This window comes from Pan troglodytes, chromosome 16 (assembly GCF_028858775.2).
Source record: "Pan troglodytes isolate AG18354 chromosome 16, NHGRI_mPanTro3-v2.0_pri, whole genome shotgun sequence".
In the NCBI taxonomy this organism is placed as follows: domain Eukaryota; kingdom Metazoa; phylum Chordata; class Mammalia; order Primates; family Hominidae; genus Pan; species Pan troglodytes.
The window spans coordinates 28674686-28695824 of NC_072414.2; the positions used below are offsets into that span (position 1 = coordinate 28674686).

At 36.7% G+C, this 21139-nt stretch overlaps 1 protein-coding gene across 18 annotated transcripts in view; it reads left to right on the top strand.

Annotated features, from left to right (window-relative positions):
* Positions 1-21139, top strand: part of CDIN1 (CDAN1 interacting nuclease 1) — a 234067-nt gene that overhangs the window by 153230 nt on the left and 59698 nt on the right. Inside the window, exon 11 of one of the 18 annotated variants that reach the window (XM_016927915.4) lies at positions 17542-17849. The exons of 16 other annotated variants lie outside the window; for them this stretch is intronic. In XM_016927915.4, coding sequence (XP_016783404.3) covers positions 17542-17686 — 145 coding nt within the window. In that variant the 3' untranslated portion in view covers positions 17687-17849. Of the gene's footprint in view, positions 1-17541; positions 17850-21139 lie in introns of those variants that run through there. One more of the 18 variants, XM_063794699.1, reaches the window with a different exon arrangement.

Genomic DNA, 21139 nt, shown 5'->3' on the forward strand with positions numbered 1-21139 from the left:
AGGTTTTAGGGGAGGGAATAGTCTTTTCTTAATCAAAGTAGCAAACATCTGTGTTCTTTCTAGCCTGTCTTTTGATTAGCATGGCCTCATCCATCACTGGTCTTTGATATGAACACCAAGAAGTCATGTCCTTTTGTTTTAAATGATAAATATGCCTTTGTCATGAATACTCATAGGCAACCCAGGATTTACATCTGAATTGTCAAAGTGTAACTGCCCAGCTCCTGTGATGAGTGACATTATTAGTGAAATAAAGAAGTTTTAAATTTGTCATGGATAGGCCTTAGATGGTGACATTATGAGACTATGTGGGTTGTGGTGCTAGAAAAAGTTGTCCTTCCCCCACTATTTTTCTAAGATTTGTCATTTATCAACAAGAGGCAATCTGCCGCAGGAGGTTCTCTGTGAACATTTTTACTTTAGTGCCGTTAGTCTGTCTCTAGGTTTCATTATTTAGGCTAGATGACTGGTAGTACTTATCAAAACTAATGCTATCTGAAGTACCCAGGCTCCTGTTGGTCAAACAACCAGCATCATGATTTCTTCTGTCAAGCTATTATTATCAAAGACAGTGTTTTTTTAAACTTTAGCTTTATTTCAAGGTCTATGTCAATTATATTTTCTAAATACATTTCTTTGACATCTTTGTTCCCACTAACCCACATCTACTCACGTGTATTTATGGATGTGCTATTTATATAAATACATTGACCTATTCGTATCTACCTTTACAATTTCATGTTCATCATCAAAACCCTCAGGGTGTCCAATTTGTTGTATTTGACTCTTCAACTAAGAAATTAGGACCATTAAAATTAAAAATATTGTGAAGTCTTGATCTTCACTTGTCTGCAATTGAATAGATTACAGCTTTCATATATTTGCTTTATTTGTTCCTACACTATTAATAGACAAATAGTTTGATAATTTTAAAGTGTCTTGTGATAAATGTTTCATGTTGGTAATAAGTGGTTTATTCTAATTTTATGTATACAGAGTATCCTGTGAAGATTTGGTATTTTAACAACTAACTTTCAACAGAAATTGCATTACCTTCTACATGATTTGTCTATATAATTTCAATACAACTGTTTTAAAAGTAGGCAGAGTAAGAGTGTTCAATCTCTTTTTCAACTGAATTGACCGGTGAATTAACCAAAACAACCTTTAATTTAGAATGTTGGGAATTTACATGAAAGTTAAGCTATATATTTTAGTTTGATTTAACATCTCTCCATAAAAATCATTAAAATGGTTCCATCAGTATAAAAGCCTCAGTTAAATTATATTGTATTTCAGGTCATATCCCTCACCCCACAAATGCATTAATCTTTGATTTTCAGTTTTGATTGTTTCAAAACTAAACTTTAGCACTCATTTTTTTGAACAATATTTCTTGAGTGCCAAAAATATATATTTTAAGGCAAAAAAATACATGATTAACCCTTATTATCAGGCTTGCTCGTCTAATTCTTTTTTCTAATTTTTAGTATTTCCTAAATCACCTGTTTCATAGAAAATGAAGTCTTGTTCATATTTGTTTCCCAAAAGAAAACAAACGCCTGGCAACTCTAAAGCCCAACCCCTTACATTAATGGAGATTTTTGTACTGTAATGTAAGTGTCTGAGTTTTTGAGACCCTAAGGCTTTCACCCAACTTAAAGACAATGATGCCAGTGAGCTTCTGTCCAGAGTTAATCAGCTGCAGAATTTGTAAACTGCACATGTGTCAAAGTTGAAAATGTTAGCACTCTAATAGAAGCTTGAAAAGGTTAGATCTGATAAAAGCCATCAGCAGTTAAAGAAAGTGATTTATGGGAATGTAATGACACAAAATGCCTCATTTATCACTCATATATAGATAGGTTAAGCTTCCTGTGTCATACTTTTAAAAACTTGACCACTTCGAATTGTCAAAATAGGTACTTAATTGCCCTTCATCCTTTTCATTTTGAATTTATTTCATTTGAAATTGGTAATTTCATCTACGATTACTTTACTGTCATTCACTTCATAGGGTTCCATTTAAAGTCATTCATATTTAAGATTTTCAAAAACTGCATCACTGATCTTTTTGAAGTTTTATTAGCTAAAGCTGTTGCAAAGAAAGATTAAGCCAGTCTTATATATGCCAATTTACACTTTTATGTAACACAAATACCATGGAGATATGTTCAAGTTTCATTTTCTCTTTCATAACACTTGTAATTTTCATCAGCATTTTCTAATCCTCTGAATATTCTATATATCTCTCTTAAAAAGTGCACCACAAGATGTTAAAAGACAGAGCCATCAATTGGTTTACCATCCTAATAACTCAACCTAATATTTAAGCTCCACACAAATTAAATTTAATGAAAACCTGCCTGTCTGGCTAAATGATCCCTAAAAATGGGGGCAAAAGCCAAAGTTAAGAGACATGCCAAATTGTATTTCTTTCCCAGGATTATTAAAAAACAATTCTCAATTATTTCTTATACATTCTAAGGAAGATATTTATAAACTTGGAATTTCTAAACATTTATTGGCTTATTTGATGTCATTTAGTTTATGCATAAATATCTTAATGCTATTAAATAAAAACTATTTTACAAACTTCAATACGTCACAGTAGTATTGTAAAACACAAAATTTTATGAATGATTATCACAGTTTTAGACTCCTTAATGTGACAGGTAGACTTGCTGAAGGGCTTCATGGAGATCTTTCAGAACATGAAGTAGGCAGAAATGTCCCAGGACTTCCTTTGCCCCTCTATAGCCAAAAAATAAATTTGAGAAGTTTGGCAGGTTTCACTTTGTCAGCCCGATGCTGCACTTTCTTCAACAGTGACGTTCCAAATTCAATTGAAAAAGAAGTCAGAACAGTTTCTTCAACAAGACAAAGGCACGAAAAAAATTTACAGGGAAAGGGAGGAACTGTACTAGGAAAAAAACTTAAGAGACATCCTAACCAAATGCAGTTGATCCTGTTTGTTGCACCTTGATTCCATCAGACTACAAAAAAAATCACATTTTTTAGATAGTCATTGAAAGTTGAATATGAATTATTGTGAATTCTTAACACCTAGAAATTATTAATTTTCTTAGGCATGACAATGCCATTGTGGCATTATGTATGAAATTGTGTCAAAAAATGTCCTTTCTTTGAAAAAAAGATACATACAAAAATATGTAAGGGTAGATTGAGTTGGTGTCTGAGATTTCCTCTAAATATTTCAATAAAATAAATATATAAGTTCATAGGGAAAGAAAGATTTAAAGAGGGATATAGAATCTGGAAGATGGATATCTGAGGTGAGGGATCTCTCTGCTTTGTATACATTGAAATTGTTTGCAAAAAATAAAAAAAGTCAGGGGAATTATCTAAAAGTACCATTTTAAATATAAAATTATAACATCCTATATTTTCTAGTATTTTCTTATCACCAGTATAAGTTTTTAAGTCATAAGATATAACCTAAACCTTTTTTAATCTCCAAAGTTTATTCAAAAAATCATCTAATTGGCCACTACCAAATCCATGTACAACATTTTAACCCAGTAGCAAACCCAGTATTTTTTAAATAAAGAAAATGGGTAAGAAATTCTGAACATTTATTCAAAATATGACAGAAACTTATTAGCATACTTCTTTGTGCTCTGAAAAGTGTTTAGTTCCTAAATAGTAGCACAAATCATTTTTTTGTTTAAAATGATTGTTGATGTATAACTTCAGCCTTATGTTTCTGGCAAATGAATTAGAGAGTTTATAAATCTTATATTTTAAGCTTTGTTTTTTATCACTGTTTACAAAAGCATTTTCTTGAGTTACAGATATAATTTCCCAACTTAAGGACTATTAAACTAAATGTATTTCTAGATGCATCTTTGTTCAGACATTTTATATACATATATACATTTAAATTAAAATCTTGATTTTTTTGTATGATTTTTAAAACCTGCATCTACTTGGCACTTTAAGCACATATGCAGTATTTTCATCTTTAAGCAACAACAAGAAAACCTGAAAATCTGAGACTCTCAGAATATACATTGATTTGGAGAAAATGTGATCTTAATATGAATTTATCATTTACTCAACTTATATTAAAGGTTAGTTAGCCAAATGTATTGTATTTTTTTTCCTTTTTGTGAATCATATACATACATTAAGACAATACAAGAAGAACCATTTCAGCTTAACCTTCCAGAGATTAATCATTTAGTTTGAAGGAGTTTTGTTGTTATCTTTTAAATCTGTGATTAGAAAAAATCATGTGTTTATATAATCATGGGCATCAAAATTGTCTCAATCTATGAATCTTAGCAGTTTGCTCTTGTAACAACTATGAGGAAATGTATTAGAATGCCTTAATTACAGAGCAAGAAAAAGAGAAGGCACAGTCTTTTCGCATATGATCTTTCAATTGTTCAGCAAAGGATAAAGAAGGCATTCAAGCGTGGTTTCAAGAACTGTCAGCAATAAGAAAATGCAAGGTACTTTGTAGGGCCTTCAAGACCTTTCTGGAAAATAGATTTAATTAAAAAGTAAAATAGACTTTTCAAAGAAATCTTAAAAATGTTATAAAACTTCATAATGTTAATATATTAATAGGGGTATTGTCTTCTTATCCTAGATGAGAAAAAGTCATCCATGAAGCTATTATATTTGATTCATACAACAGTGGAGCTTATAAATATTTTTCTTTAGGTTTAAGAGTGAGAATTATAATGCATTGAAGTATATAACAGTGTTAAAAGGCCTACTCTTTTTGATTCATAGATGGTGATTCAATCTCACCCGTAAAGTAGGAACATCTATAGTAGTCGTCCCCCTCCTAAAAGGAGTCCTTTTACCCAAATTAAAGTTTAAAATGATCAGAAACATCAGTGCATATGCTGTTTGTTTTAATTAACATGTTCATGTACACTTTGTTCATCCTTAGAACAATACTAATACTATGTAGTCGGGTATAAGAATTCCAGAGGCACTTTATTCCCTCCGTAGTTACTTTAACTTTTATAATTTTTTTTTTAAAAAAGCTCATTTATTTTCCACTGAGTTCAGTCCTAAAGCTTAATTAACAGTATATCTCCAAGTTGAATTACAGCAGAGAAGGTTAACCTGACTCTGTGCTAAGTAGCTGTTTATAAATAACCCAAGTTTGTTCTTCTAGAGCTTCAGAGCTTACATCGTCACCTCAGCCTGCCTAGCCTGTCTCAGGGTTTGGAGAGCCAGTCTGCTCTCATCCAAGCACACACACATCAGTATTTACTGGCTATTACCAGACACCAAATATATTCATGTTTAAATTGTCTTTGTTTTAGGACACTTCATTCAAAAACAAATCAATCTCAGAAGGTTGTGTTTTTAAGTAATTACTCTTTCATTGAGAATCTGTTTCTGGGCCAGTGTTGCTATTTTTCCAACTAGTCAATGATCAATGTATTCACTGTTCAATGTAAATAAATAAATAAGGATTAATTTGGCAGTGTACTTAAAGGCCTTATTAAAATCTCCAATGTCTAGACTTCCATTTAAAATGACACTAGTGAACACTAGATACATAGTACAGGGACTTGTTTCCAGTTTAGCTCACACAGGGATGTAGCCACTAAAAATGTCTGCTCTATATTTCCATTAACTTGAGTTTCTCAGTTTAAATTATTATTCTGCAAAAGATACTGCAAACTACTTTGTTCCTAAATAGTCATTCAGTGGATTGAATAATACTTGAAGATTTGTTGCATTTTGACTGTAGGAAAAATAATGCCTCTGTGTGATAATGAGTATATGATTTGCATGTGTGTTGTATAATTTACAATATACATATGCATTCATCATGTTATTCTTTCAATATGATGAATTACGTCAGTTTATTGCATATGTCTGCATGTACCTCATCTCTTAATTAAAGCATTAATCACTAAAATTACCAGAAATACATAGTTTTAGTGTACTTGTAAAATTTAATGTTGATCTTTGCATAGTAATACACATATTATTTCTAATTGGTAGACTATACTAAGACATTTTAAGTAAGGATTTCCCTATTATCATTCTATCATATCAGTTATTTTAAATATGCTTATCTTAATATATACTTACACTTTTTAACCATTTTAAATCATTTTTATTTGAGATTAATTTCCTAAATCACTAAAATTACCAAAGACACACATATGTGCATATATGTGCATATTATGTGATCAACTTTAAAATTTAAAAACTGTATATAGTCTTATTGCACTTTTAAAATTTAAAGTTGATCTTTGCATATTCATACACATTATTTCTAATTGGTAGACTGTAAGATAAGTGAAGATTCTATATTATGCTTTTATCATATCAAATTTATATATGTGATCTTAATATATACTTGCTACACACTTTAATAATTGTGTTGTTTAATAATTTTTTTCCACTTGGGATTAATTATATTTGAGTTTAATTTCCCAGCACTTAATATTAATTCATTTGCAAGTAATAAACATTTGCTAATCATGCAGTTCAACCCTTTAAAAGTCCACAGCTGCAGAACAGACTTAAAAATTGTAATGCTTAGAGGGAACTATTTGGGAAAAAAGTTACTATCTGGTCATAGGATTTAGTTGCTAAGAGTTTGGTGTTAAGAAGGAGGCACATGTAGCATCCTCCCCATTAGTTCATTTAACTTTTCTAAGAAAACAATTTTATTTGGTTACTCCTAAACAGTTTCTATAACTGTCCCCATTATCTACCTCTTAGCCCAAGATCTTGCTCCAAGGCTTCTCTGAGAAGGTAGAGAACTCCCACACAGAACTTCTTTAAACCACCCCCATTTCTCTCTCTGTTTTTGCTTATTCTCTCCACTTGTCTCAAATGAAGGTGGCTTCTTATTACACTTCTTCCTTTCCTCAGTTTTCCCTCTTCCCTAGAACTGCATGGTTTGCCCTGTGCTTTGAAAATCTCCCTTGATTTACACTCTACAGCTACTGACTTACTCTCCTCTTCCCATTGTTGTCCAGTACCTTGATATTCTTTCATGCTGGTGGCCTCTACTCCCCAACCCACTTAATGGAAGAACTTGACATTCTCCCATGTTTGTTTCAAAGCCACATAGGCATGTGTCTACGAGATGCTGCTTTGATAATGAGTTGGTTATACTCCTGCATCCTACTCAATTGCATAAACATTCTCTAATTCCTAATGGAAAGGCTGAAGAACCTTAAGCCTACTCACTTGGACCTGCTGTTGATGAGTGCCTGGGATGCTGAGTTATTTCAGGGCTCTCTGCTGTTAATGTTCTAGCAGTATTACCCATCCAGATCTCTTTAAAATCTTGGTAAATAATGGCTGTCCATTGCCTGCAGAGGAAAGTCAGGCCTCTTGTCTTGAAGTACGTTTAACGTCTTCCACAGTCTGACCTCCTCCTTTCCAGCCATATCCCAAGATGTTACTCCATACACTTCCCTACTTCTAGCCAAACAAATATGCCTCACACCCTTTTTAATCATTTAAAAATGCTTCACACTGGCCGGGCACAGTGGCTCATGTCTGTAATCCCAGCACTTTGGGAGGCCGAGGCGAGCGGATCACCTGAGGTCAGGAGTTCAAGACCAGCCTGGCCAACGTGGTGAAACCCCATCTCTACTAAAAATACAAAAATTAGCCAGGCGTGGTGGCAGACGCCTGTAATCCCAGCTACTTGGGAGGCTGAGGCAGAAGAATTGCTTGAACCCGGGAGGCAGAGGTTGCAGTGAGCTGAGATTGCACCACTGCACTCCAGCCTAGGCAACAGAGTGAGACCCGGTCTCAAAAAAAAAAAAAAAAATTGCTTCACACTGCCCTTTTGCATGCCTTTGCTCCTGCAGGTTCCAATACCTGGATCGTTCCTATTTTTGCCTTTTATATCTGACCTCCCCTTCTGCTAAATTATTCAAATGAAGTGATTCATCTAGAATCTAGACTATAGGTAACAAATATTGCATTTGAGGCTAAAGTTATGTTAGGAGCATTTGGAAAATATTAACTAATCTGCATGTTGCCAGAGTGTGCCACCGTAATGTGAAATGATAAAGAACTAGACCAGGAGGTTTCATTTGTGTGTGCCATTGCTGTGACAGGGACTACATGGAGTACTACCTCAAGAATTAGGAGGCTTTTGTGGACAGCTGACTTCTGCTAGCTCCCTTTTCTCTGTCTCTCGTATCCTGTCTCACTAATAGTCTGGGTCAATTAGTTACTGTCTAGCTAGTTACTGTCCAGTTAATGACTCTTCATCCTTATTAAGCAGTTATGGGATCAGATCACTGTACCGGCTGTTGGGCAACCTTCGGCTGCTTATGAGTCAGAGGACAATCACTTAATCAGTTGGTTGTATCCCAAGAATGTAAAGTAATTTAACCCAAATAAGAATACTCATATACAGGGAAATGCCTGGAGCTGCTTTTTGTTTAGAAAAGACATCAGGGTGTGGGAGGTACATAGGGTGTCCTAGATTGTCACATAAACTCATACTTATTAATAAAGATAATATTGTTCAAGACTATATTTATGACCAAAATCACCAGGTTAGAACTCACCTTTACTTGACCTGTCCACAACATTTGACAAAGCTTACCGATGACTCCTTGAAACTTGACTTTATTTGGTTTATAGAGTACCACACCTTTTGGTTTTCTCCCAATCTTCGTAACCATTCCTTCTCAATCTCCATTCATGCTTCCTTCTCTTCTAACTGTTCTCTTTATGTTGGAGTGTCCCAGAGCTCAACATTTCATCCTCTTCTCTTATTTTTTTGGCTTGGCGATTTCATCTAGTTTTATACCATCTGCGTGCTAATACTTCCCAAAGCTATGGGTCTATACTGAACCTCTCCCTGAACTTCAGGACCCATATATCCAGCTGCCCATTCAACACCTCTGCTTGAATATATGGCAGATATCTCAAATTCAGCGTAGCCATATCTGAATTCCAGATGTCCTTAAATGTTTTTCCCATCTCAGTTTTGACAATTCTGTCTTTCCATTTGCTTAGATGAACTACCTTGGAATCATTCTTGTTTCTCTGCCTCATATGCCACTTCTTGCAGTGGTTCCCTATGACCCAGAGTAAGAGCCAAAATCAGCCTTCATGGCCCTAGATCGTTCTGCCCCAGTTATTGTTCTGACCTCATCTCCTACCACACACTCCCCGCTTACCCACTCTGCAACAGCCATTCTGGCCTCTTTGCTCTTCCTCAAACTTGTCAAGTACGTTGCTGCCCCAGGCCTTTTGTGCTGACTCCCTGTTACATGAAGCACTGTCCTCAGGTACATACGTAGCTCACTGTCCAAAGTCAGACACATCACCACCTTCTCAGACCTAATCTGACCCCCCAACAGCCTACAGCTTTCTTTTTTGTTTCATGTTTCTCCATAATCCTTACCTCCTAAAATGATCTATAATATCCCTCTGTTTTGTTTGCCCCACTAGGATAAAAGTTTCACAAGGACAGGGATTTTTGTCTCTTTTGTTTACCCCTGTATCACTAGGATTAAAATAATAAGAGCCTATTATGTGCCAGGCACTGAATGGTTTATTTTGAATAGACATAATGTATTTTTAAAATGTAAATATCATGTACCAATGTTAATAGCACAAACTGTTAATGTTACAACATTCGATGTTCCCAAAGTTTCTGAGACTTGGAAGGAATGTTACAAATCTAATATATATGCCATGGAAAATAAACAATCATCAGTCTTTGAGTTTTGCGGTTTGAAGAAAACAAGGCTGGGTGCAGTGGCTCATGCCTATAATCCCAACACTTTGGGAGGCCAAGGTGGGAAGCTGAATTGCAGCCAGGGGTTTGAGACTAGCTGGGCAACATAGCAGGACCCTGTTTCAACAACAAAAAAAAAACAAAAACAAATTTAAAAAGCCAGACATAGTGGCATGTGCCTGTAGTTCCAGCTAGTTGGGAGACTGAGGTGGAAAGATCCCTTAAGCCCAGGAGTTTGAGCATACAGTGAACAGTGATGGTAACCCTGTACTGAAGCCTAGGCAATAGAGTGAAAGCCTGTCTCTAAATGCAAAACAAAACAAAACAAAACAAAACAAAAAACAAAGAAAAGACAGGCTGTCTCCTCTCTCCCTCGCTTTGGTTTTACTGGGAAGCCCACTGCAATTTCTGAGAGAAATAATACCAACTTAAAGAGAAATTATTGGTATTGTTTTATATGTTATCAGTATGTTTGGAGATCGTGTTACAATATACTTATAAAGCCATTTATAGGAAATGCACACTGTGACACGTATTTTAACCATTACTGGCAAGTATCAAACTTCAAAATTAATTATGCAAATATTCCAAATGTTAGCAAGTTTAACGTAAAGCATGAGATGATGTCTTGGATCCAACTGAAAATAAGTATGTATTCTCCTATTACCATTTTGATTACTGAAAATTATACAAAAACCATGTTATTGAATTTAAAAGATCCACAGTGTTGGCCATCTCTGCACATATCACATCCAAAAAATTTGAAAAATTAGTATTCTGAATGAAATATACAAAGTTTTATTCTTTTTTTAAACTCTGATTGAATATGTATCTAAAATGTCATATTTACTACAGGAATCCACATTGCTTAGCAAAAACAACAAATTTATTTTGTACTGGAAAAGGGCTTGCCCGAAAGTTTCACTGAATATGGTTTGTTGAAAATGCTCTCCAAACAAAAGTTGGGGGGTTGAATAATTTTGGAAAATGTTGCCTACTACATTAGAATATTAACGGCTCTGAGAAATTCTGTGTCAAGGAAACATATTTTCATTGTTTAAGCCTACATTTCTTAAACTTATTTGATGAAGGACCTCTTTTTTGCATCTAATACCTGTGTCCCCTTTGGAATGCCCTCTTGGACTCTCTTGTGTGGACGATAATCAAATCAGTGGTGGGATATGAGTGAGGTAGATGTGGGGGTTGGGGAGTACCACTTTTAAGCTACCTAAGAGGAGATAGTAAATATACTTAGGCATCCTAACTAACCATACCTGTCATAACTGAAAAGCCCCAATGACATCACCTTAGATCCGAGATTAGGCAGGGACCAGACAGATAACAGAAAGGAGTGGAAACTGTGGTGATACCAAGAGATGGTAGTACTTCTACGTGAAACAGCCCTGCTCAGCTCAGCTCATGTGGCTATGGAGATATAATGGGCCCACTATGGTCAAATCTCGTAATTCTTCAAATCATGCTGAATATCAAAATTTTTATGGGCTGGGCGCAGTGGCTCACGCCTGTAATCCCAGCACTTTGGGAGGCTGAGGCAGGTGGATCACCCAAGGTCGGGAGTTCGAGACCAGCCTGACCAACACGGAGAAACCCTATCTCCCGTAAAAATACAAAAATCAGCTGGGCATGGTAGTGCATGCCTGTAATCCCGGTTACTCTGGAGGCTGAGGCAGGAGAATCGCTTGAACCCAGGAGGCGGAGGTTACGGTGAGCTGAGATCGCACCATTGCTCTCCAGCCTAGGCAACAAGACCGAGACTCCATCTCAAAAAAAGAAAAAATTATGTTTGCTCTCCTGCATTTCAATTTTTTTAAATTTTTTATTTATTTTGAGACAAGGTCTCACTCTCTCACCCAGGCTAAAGTGCAGTGGCACGATCATGGCTCACTGCAGCCTCTAGCTCCTGGGCTCAAGCAATCTTCCTACCTCAACATCCCAAGTAGCTGAGAATATAGGTGTGGACCACCACACCCAGCTTTTTTAAAGAATTTACTGTGATGGCCTGGGCAATCTCCTACACTTTAAATAGTGACAATTAATTCTGTAGTTTCAGGGCACTGAAGCAAAATATATCCCAGAACCACCCTGATGCATGACCTCTACTTTATGAGGAATTGGTACAGCAGCATAAAAAGGAGAGGCATATGGGGTAACCAGTGCACTCCTGCCAAATAATCAAACCCTGGTAGAAACAAAACAACTTTACCTTCCATATTTCCTAGACTGGAGTATTTCCAACTAGTTGTAAGTGTTTAAGTCTGAAAAACTTCAAAGACCAGTTGACATCATTGTCTTCATCAAATAATTATAATGACAATTTAATATTTGAAAAGCTTTTTTTTTTAGTTTACAAAGTACTAGCATTGAAAAATAAAATGATGCTCTAGGGGTCCTAGTTTCCTAGGGTGGTCATAACAGAATACCACACAGACTGGGTGGCTTACAGGATGGAAATTTATTTTCTCACAGTTCTGGAGGCTGGAAGGCTGACATCAAAGTATCGGCAGGGCTGGTTCTTTCTGAGTGTCATGAGGAGAGGATTTGTCCTTAGCTTGTAGAAGGGCTTCTTCTTCCTGTGTCTTCACATCATCTTTCTTCTGTAATATCTGTGTCCAAGTTTCTTCTTCTTGTAAGGACATTAGTCATTCAATTAGGGACACCCTAATGACCTCATTGTAACTTAATTTCCTCTGTAAAGACCCTGTCCCCAAATACAGTCACATTTTGAAGTGCTGGAATTTAGGGCTTCAACATACAAAGTTTTGGGGAGGTACATAACACTAGGAAAGAACTTTGTGGAGTAAAATGAGGGTTGTCTCCGTGGTTTGGGTTTTGGTTTTTTGGTTTATTTAAATACTTAAAAATCAGATTCAAAATCTTAACCATAATATTTTATACATAAGCCAGGAAAAGTTCCTTTGTGAACTGAAAATAAAAGAGTAGATGAAACCAATTATCCAAATAAAAGAGTAGATGGAACCAAATGTCCAAGTGTCCAGGGACCTACAAAAACTAGTGTGCATACGTGAGATACTAGGAAAGGAAGGATTGAAATTACAGGTCATTCATCTGGACCACCATCAAAGACCCAACTAGACAAGACCAGCTGGAAGCCAATTTATATCTATAAATACATAAAATAGAGTATAAATGGAACAATATGTAAAATGAGATATGAACCCTTACTGTTAACATCGACATGTTCTAATGCATAAAAGTTCTTAGTAGTCTAAGCCTATGCAAAACAATTTTTTTTGTTTTGCTTTTGTTTTCTCTTTAGTGTTTGTTCGTTAATACACAGGAAAACAAAAAATCAGTACATTGAGTTTTGATGGCCAACGAAGAAGGCAAAAATCAAACAGAATCTCAAATTCAACATTGATTATGTAAAATAAGCTTTTTCAGGTCACCTTTATTTTGTGAACTGCTTTCTCACAATTTTCTTTATACCATCATAGATTTCTGAGACCCCAGTGTGCTTGAGTTGAGACCTCCTTCTGGAGTCTTCCTGTTGTTGGTTTGCCTGTGTAGAATAAGTATTTCCAAATGCAGGCCAGTTTTCTTTCCAAACTGCAGCAGATTGCTGAAGTTCACTCATTCACACATTCATTCGTTTATTCATTAAACTGGTACCTTGTGCTGGGTACAGGGGTAGGCAATAAAGATAAAAGATAAGCATGGCCTCAAGCCTCAGTAAGCTCATGGTCTTGTAAAATAAACAAAAATGTTAACAAGGAATTTAGTATGTTAAGTACAGTAGCGACTGGCTTGGGTCCTCAGAATGGAAATAGTCATTCAAGCCAGAGGGAGTGGGAAGACCCATGAGTTGAGTCATAAGAAAAGCACAAAGGTTTTCTAGGTAACCTGTTAAAAGGCAGACCAAATTACCTGGCATGAAAGTGGAGAAGTTCGAAAATAGATAGTATATTAAAGAAATGGTAAGTAACTTTGGTATTTCTGAAGTATCAACTGTGTGTCAGGATAAAGAAGATGATATTGGAGAAGTAAGACGAGCCAGGTCATGTAGGGGAAAAATCACTTCGGCAGTGGGGAGCCTTTGAAATATTTTAATTAGGGGAGTAGCATGATCATATTTTTATTTGGAAAGACTGTATGAGCAGCAATATGGGGAATAGATTGGAAAGGAAAGTCGCTGAGAGTCAAATTTATTTAAGAAATAAGCAGTAGATAATCTTAGCAAAGTCATAGAGTAGGGTGCTTAGCCTAAACATAACCTGCTACCTGTACCAAAACACACAAAGATATTCTGTGTTCTGCAACATCTCTTTTCAGTATCAAGTCCCAACAGTGCAGTGCCCTCTTTTAATCTAATCAAATGCAATAACCAGAACTAATCCTAGCATCAGTGGATGCTGCAGTCAGGGTCCCTGCAACTTCTGATGCTTGAAACCCAGGTATGGAGTGAGTATTATATATACCCTCAGTGTTCCAAGGTGTAAAGAGAAACCATGAGGCAGGCCAGGTGCAGTGGCTCACACCTGTAATTCCAGCACTTTGGGAGGCTGAGGCAGGAGGGATGCTTGAGCCCAGGAGTTTGAGACGAGCCTGGGCAACATAGTGAAACCCCATCTCTACAAATAATAATATTAACTGAGCATGGTGATATGCGCATGTGGTCCTGGCTACTTGGGAGGCTGAGGTGGGAGGATCGCATGAGCCCTGGAGGTCGAGCCTGCAGTAAATCATGATCATGCCACTGCACTCCAGCCTGGGCAACAGAGGGAGACCCTATCTAAAACAAAATAAAACCAAAAAAAAACACGAGGCTGTCTATAAACCCATTGACTTAAACATTTTATTCTTCATTCTAAAGACATTTTTTGTCTTTTTTTTTTTTTCTTAAAAAGTCTCTGAAAATTGTGGTTTTCTATTTCCCTGAAATTTACTAGACCTTCGTGAAATCCATCACCAGATGATTGACTTTGCAAACATTTTTTTCCGTCCTTCCATTTTGTACAGAGGAATTCTGCAATGAGGGGACATAGCAAAAAAGGCCCACTTTCCTTGCAGGCTCTTCAGAGCAACATCTGCTTCAGTGGAGACAGCAACAGACTACTGAGTACTTCCCCCAGGCCTCTGGTCCATACCCACAGCCCTGTTATCCTGGTTTCTCCATAGGGGAGCAAATGTCAACCAGCCACATTAGCATCTTTTTTATGTTCATTAAGAAGCCAGAGGATTATTGGTTCTGAATATCTCTCTAGCTGCATCCTGGGATCTAGGTCTCCCTCAGCGTGGTCTGATTGCCCTTTCCAGTGTACCAAATTCACATAAACTCCTTGAGAGCAAGGGTAATATGTTCACTCATTAAGTTGGTACCTCTTGAGCGCCTACTATGTTCACCATTCTGGGAACCAGGAATGCAGAAATGAACAAGACAGATGTGGGCCCTATCCTTAGGGATCTCATACTGTGATGAGCAAGACAGAAAATAAACAAGTAAATGAATGAATACATTTTTTTTCAAATCATGATAACGTGATCAGGGAAGGTTTTTCCAACCACCTGTGATAAAATAAATCTCTATAAATGTTTGAGTTGAATCTCATTTCACCAAATTGAATCGGACCCCCTCTGCACATCAAGCTCAGATGATAACTTTGAAAATGGCCTTCAACTATACTGCTGTTTTGTGTACAGCTCTAATTAGCCCATGTGTAATTTGAGACATTGAATGTTTTGGCTGTAGGACATCTCTGTGGCATGAAGTTTTTCTGATATATGGCCATTGACCTGAATACTGCCATGTCTAGCTTTCTACATCCCAGAAGCAGCTGAGTACCTGTAATATCATTATTTGCAATCACTTTTGTATATATCCATAAGCCAGGAAGCAGAAAGGGTGAATAAGTGGTGATGTTCTTATTGTCTGTATATTTGAGAGTATATGTATGAGCAGATTATGATAAATGCATCTTAATGGAAACCCAGCCAGGGTTATACATACAGTTTAAACATCAGAGGTTTCTGATAGATTATAATAAAACTAAAGGGAAAAAATTGCACTTTTCCAAGCATTTGTAGAGCTGTGATTCATTTTTACCATTAAAATATTTATATTAAGTTAAACACTTCATTTGTTATCAGCCCAGGACCCTATAAAAGATAATAAATTTGTCCTTATTTTCCATTAAATTTCCACTCTTTGATAAGTACTGAACTTTTAAAGACACGATGCTGGCCAGAATGAACTTATTATATATATTTTTAAATTAACCATTTGTTCAACTTTGGTATATATTACATTCTGAATAATCTAATTCTGGCCTCATTATTATTTTAAACAACTATTACTTTCCAAAAATATGCATGGTTCACTGTAGAGAACTCTAAATTGACAAGTCTGTTGAACTTTCAAAACAACTGTTAACTAGTTTTCTTCCTCATCTGTAATATTATTATATTATTGATATTGATTTTAGGCATCTATCAATAAATATGAATATATTACTTTTAGATACTTTTAGGGTGTAAGCATAGAATTGATTCATATCAGTTAAACTAACTCATTTAAGAATATTACTTATGAGGCCGGGTGCAGTGGCTCATGCCTGTAATCTCAGCACTTTGGGAGGCCGAGGCGAGTGAATCATCTGAAGTCAGGAGTTCAAGACCGGCCTGGCCAACATGGTGAAACGCTGTCTCTACTAAAAATGCAAAAATTAGCCAGGCGTGGGGGTGGATGCCTGTAATCCCAGCTACTCGGGAGGCTAAGGCAGGAGAATCGCTTGAACCCAGGAGTTAGAGGTTGCAATGAGCCGAGATCACGCCATTGCACTCCAGCCTGGGCGACAGAGTGAGACTCCATCTCCAAAAAAAAAGAATACTACTTATGAAAAATTGTTCAAATCATAGGACACAGAAATATATACAAAAAACAGTTTTTAGTACAATTAGAGCGAAAGGAACAGGATCCAGGTAAAGAAAAGCTTCCTGTGACACCACAGACTTCAGTGTCTCTGGGGCAGCGCTGATAGTTTTGTTGAGCAAATTGCTAACATAATTCATTTGATATGTGGCAGTATTATTAAGCTACCATGTAGAAGACCAATTAGAGGTGTTTGGTTTGTGGGGCTCTTTGTTTTTGGAAGTTTGTTTTGTTTGTCTGTATTGGGGAGTGGAAATAGTAGAGAGACAGAGGAAGGAGGCCAAGTGGGAAGTTATTGCTGAAATACAAGTGCAAAATAGAAAAGGAACAAAAACAGATACATGAAAGTGGAGAAAATATATATGGGATATTAAGGACATGTATTGTCCTCTTCTGTTAAATTTAGGTTGGAAAGAAAGGTATTTATGATAGGAGTAGTTACATTCCTTATATTCAGTACCATTTAAATCATTTGCATTGTTTAGTGTCCAACTTATTTGCACCAGGAATTGAACTGAGTGCTTCTGAGTTCTGGTGTGCTATGTTCTCTGTTTTAATGCTTCATCTATTTCAAAAACAAAAACAAAACAAAACTGTTATCTGCATATCATACACGTATATGCATATCATATATAAATATATGGTTCCACACACACACACACACACACTGCTACTTTGTGAGTAAAAGAAAACAAGGTATCATTAAAAGTTGGAAACGTGTCTTTTTTTTTTTTTTTTTTTTTTTTTTTTGAGACAGGGTCTCACTCTGTTGCCCAGGACTATGGCTCACTGCAGCATTCGCGTCCCCCTCTTCCAGGCTCAAGTGACCCTCCCACCTCAGTCTCCCAAGTAGCTGGGACTGCAGGTGCATGCCACCATGCCCAGCTAATTTTTCTATGTTTTGTAGAGATGGGATCTCACAATATTCCTCAGGCTGGTGTGGAACTCCTGGGCTCAGCGATTCTTCTGCCTCAGCCACCCAAAGTGCTGGAATTACAGGAGCGAGGAAACATTTTCTACCAGGAATCTTTATGAAATGTGTTTGTAAATAACAAAAACATTTTCAAATTGTTGGAAATTTTTCAGCAGTTAGTGCATTAAAAAAAAAAAAAACTTTCAACCAGCATGTGTTTCCTCATCTTAAACAATAAGTAGCAATGTTTGGAAAATGTTTGTTATATTATCTCTCTAAATAAAAGTTGATAGTTCCCGTAACACTTGTAACAAACATGTCTGGGTGACAAAATAATTTGCCTTTCAGGTCATTCCCAAGTAAATTTATTTTTAAAGCATTTATTTGCAGCTGCAAGGGCTCCCAAAAAAAGGGCAGCTGTTGCACGGCTTCAGTTGGCCTAGAGTTTTCATTTATTCCATGCTCTTTTTTATAAGTGAACTTTTCTCAAAGTTGTGTTTCTTTTCTTAACTTTCATTCATAAAGGTAAGTGTCTTTATTTCCTTGAAGAGCTTTATGAGTGCATTTATTAGAATTAAGCAGAAGTTTTCTTTAAAAAATCACAGACTTAGTCTTCTTAGAGCTAGCCAAGATCTCTCATAGATATAATCTAATTTCATGAGTGAGGAAACCAAGGCCCAGGGAGATTTAAGTCACTCAATGTTGAACACTAATCAGTGGGTTGAGTAAAATCTTTAAAAACAGAAATGAATTAACATTTATGGTAGGAATTGTTTGAATTTCACAAGTACTTAGTATTATATAACTGCTATCTACCACTTTGACATAGAGAACTCTTTGAATACCAAAACATTTTTCCTAATAATTAGTGGCAGCCAATAATATTATCAGACCCCCGAGCCAGCCACATGCTGACCTAATACAAGACCTGAGGATTTTTCACTCTGAGTCTTGTTCCCTTGCTGCTACATAACACTACACTGTGAGTTAAAATCAGCTAATAAGGATTTTAAAAATTTAACCATGAAGGGAAATAGTCTAGAAGTTATCTAATCATTCGTTACAACCCAAGAAGCAATATAGCTGAGTAGAAAGGGCACAGGTCTGGGGGAGTGGCAGTGGGAAATAACGTCGGTTCTCATTTGGTCTCATTTGTATGACCTGGGGCAAATCTCTCAATTTCTCTCTCTTTTTTTACTCATCTGTAAAATGGGCACAATTTGGATTCTTATAAAGATTGAGTAAGCTTAGATATACATAGTGCCTGCTACATAATACACATTTGACAACAGGTAACTAGAAGTACTTGATGGAAAGTATCTGTAAGTAAACCAGTGCGTGCCAAGTTGAGGTAAATAGATACGGGATGAAATGTTTTGCAGTCATTGCTGGGTCTTAGTTTGTGACTTTGTTATAATTCTGTGCTGTGGCATAGATGCCATAGCCAGATGTCTCACTTTTCAGTGTGACACTGCTAAGAATCTGAACACTTCTGCAGGACAGAAACCAGTGCACTAACAAACTGTCTCCTTGCCCAACAAAGTTTGCCTCCAGCAGAGGCCTTTTCATTTTCCTTTTGTTTTTCCTCTCTCACAACAGCTGTTTCCCTGTTTTTGGAACCACATAGTGAATTCGGGTTAGTAATTTCACTTTCCAAGATCTCAGATACTTGAGAAGTTAGCAGATATTTTTTCCATTTTAGATTTAGGTACCAAAAAAGTAAAAACAAACAAACAAACAAAACGTGCAGCCATCAACTGGGGGGTACATTCACCACTTGGGATTATTTCAAAGCAAAAGTGCATTTACTAGATCCATGTGACTTCTGATTTGAGGGTCAGTTTTTTAAAAACATCACCAACCACAGACTTGTAAAGTTTGCAGAAACTGCCGACAGACCCAAAATGCTAAAGGTTGTAATCTCTTGAAAGGAGTTGGTTGATTTTCCTGTTGCCCCTCCTATCAACTTTAACCTCCAACCTTCTCCGGCATGTATCACTACAAATAAAACTGCTGAGGTTTGACAAGAGGATATAAAGTCAGTAGGCCATCGCACAGAGACGGCCACGTGATTTTCTTCAACCTGAAATGAATGCTCTTTAAGTTGGGCTTTTCAATAGGAAGTCATAAACACTCACTCGTATCGCTTTAAGTTTTAATAATTACTGTTCCAAAAAACCCCAGAAATATACATATTAAATGATGTTTGACAACTGGAATTTAGTGGTTTTGTTATTGGTTGTCTTAGACCATTAACTTGGATTTCTGTTCTTAATTTTAATGTATACGATTTCAAGCAAGCAGCATATGATACTGATATAAACATGGCATTTGTATACTGCATTATAAATGAATTTTTAGCTTGTGATTAAGACAAACCAGATGACCTAAAGCAAACAATGTGTTTGTATTGCTCTGGTGACTTAAAAATAATGCCCTGCCCTGGATTCACCTGCAGTGCCTTTTGTCCTTTAGGGAACTGGAGATATGTGGCCCATGTAGCATTTAAGCTCACCAAGGTTTCTGAAGTTTCATTATTTTTATAGATTTCTCAAATAATTCCACTGTCTGTGGAAATTATTCATCCTACACTAGATAAATGCTGTCTTATGAAGTCTGTGGCACGATTCAGACTGAACTCAGCTGGCTGTCTGCCGCTAGATCGGATCTGAACATTAGGAATGGGATGCTATTGCATCAGTAATTGAACAGTGGTTCTTCTTTTAAAAAGCAAAAACAAAAAAGTACATCTGTGTTTTTGTCAAGGCCAGCTTATTAGCTCCCAAACAACCATAGAGAGGTGGCCTACCTGTCCAAGTGTTCTTTTTTCACGCTGATTTTCTCCTATCTATGTTATTTTCACCAGGCCATTGAGTGAAGGGAGGACACAGGTTCTGAAGGAGCAGCGAGTCTGAGAAGGAAAGGGCATTGGTGCTGGGAGGTGGGAGACAGGGCACCAACCAGGTCCCCCGACCTTTTGGCCACCTCAGCAGAATCCTGCCTTTTAGCAGAGCCAGGATACCTTCTGCAAATGCATTGTGTTGCCGTAATGCAAATGCCTCTGTTTGAAACTCCAGACCCAGTCACCTGAGCACTTCACTTCTTCCTGAGCAGGATCCAGAGCCTAGAAAAGATTTATGTGTTGGTTCGCGGTGGTGGTGTGGTGGGGGCACAGGAGAGGGGAAGAAGAAACAAATCCAAACCAAAAAACCTATGTGGGTTTGACTGTCATCTTCAAATTCTTAGGGAACTACATTTTTGTATGTTCCTTATGGCAAAAAACTGTTGAGACCATTAGGAACCTCCCTCACTCGTCCCATGAAACAGTGCAGTTTTACTCTATAAATCCAAATGCTCATTATTAACAACAGCTGTAGTCATCCATTGCATTTATTCAGCACCTCCACATACATTATTTTGTTTGAGCTAACCACTCCTCTAGGAAACTGAAAGCATTTTAATGGATAGGAAAGCAAAGGCTCAGAAAGATAAAGTGACTTGTCCAATATTAATTCATCAGCGTCAGAGCCAGGATTTCAGCATTTACTATGTACCAGGCATCCAAGGATGGGTTTAATTCCTTCCCTCAAGG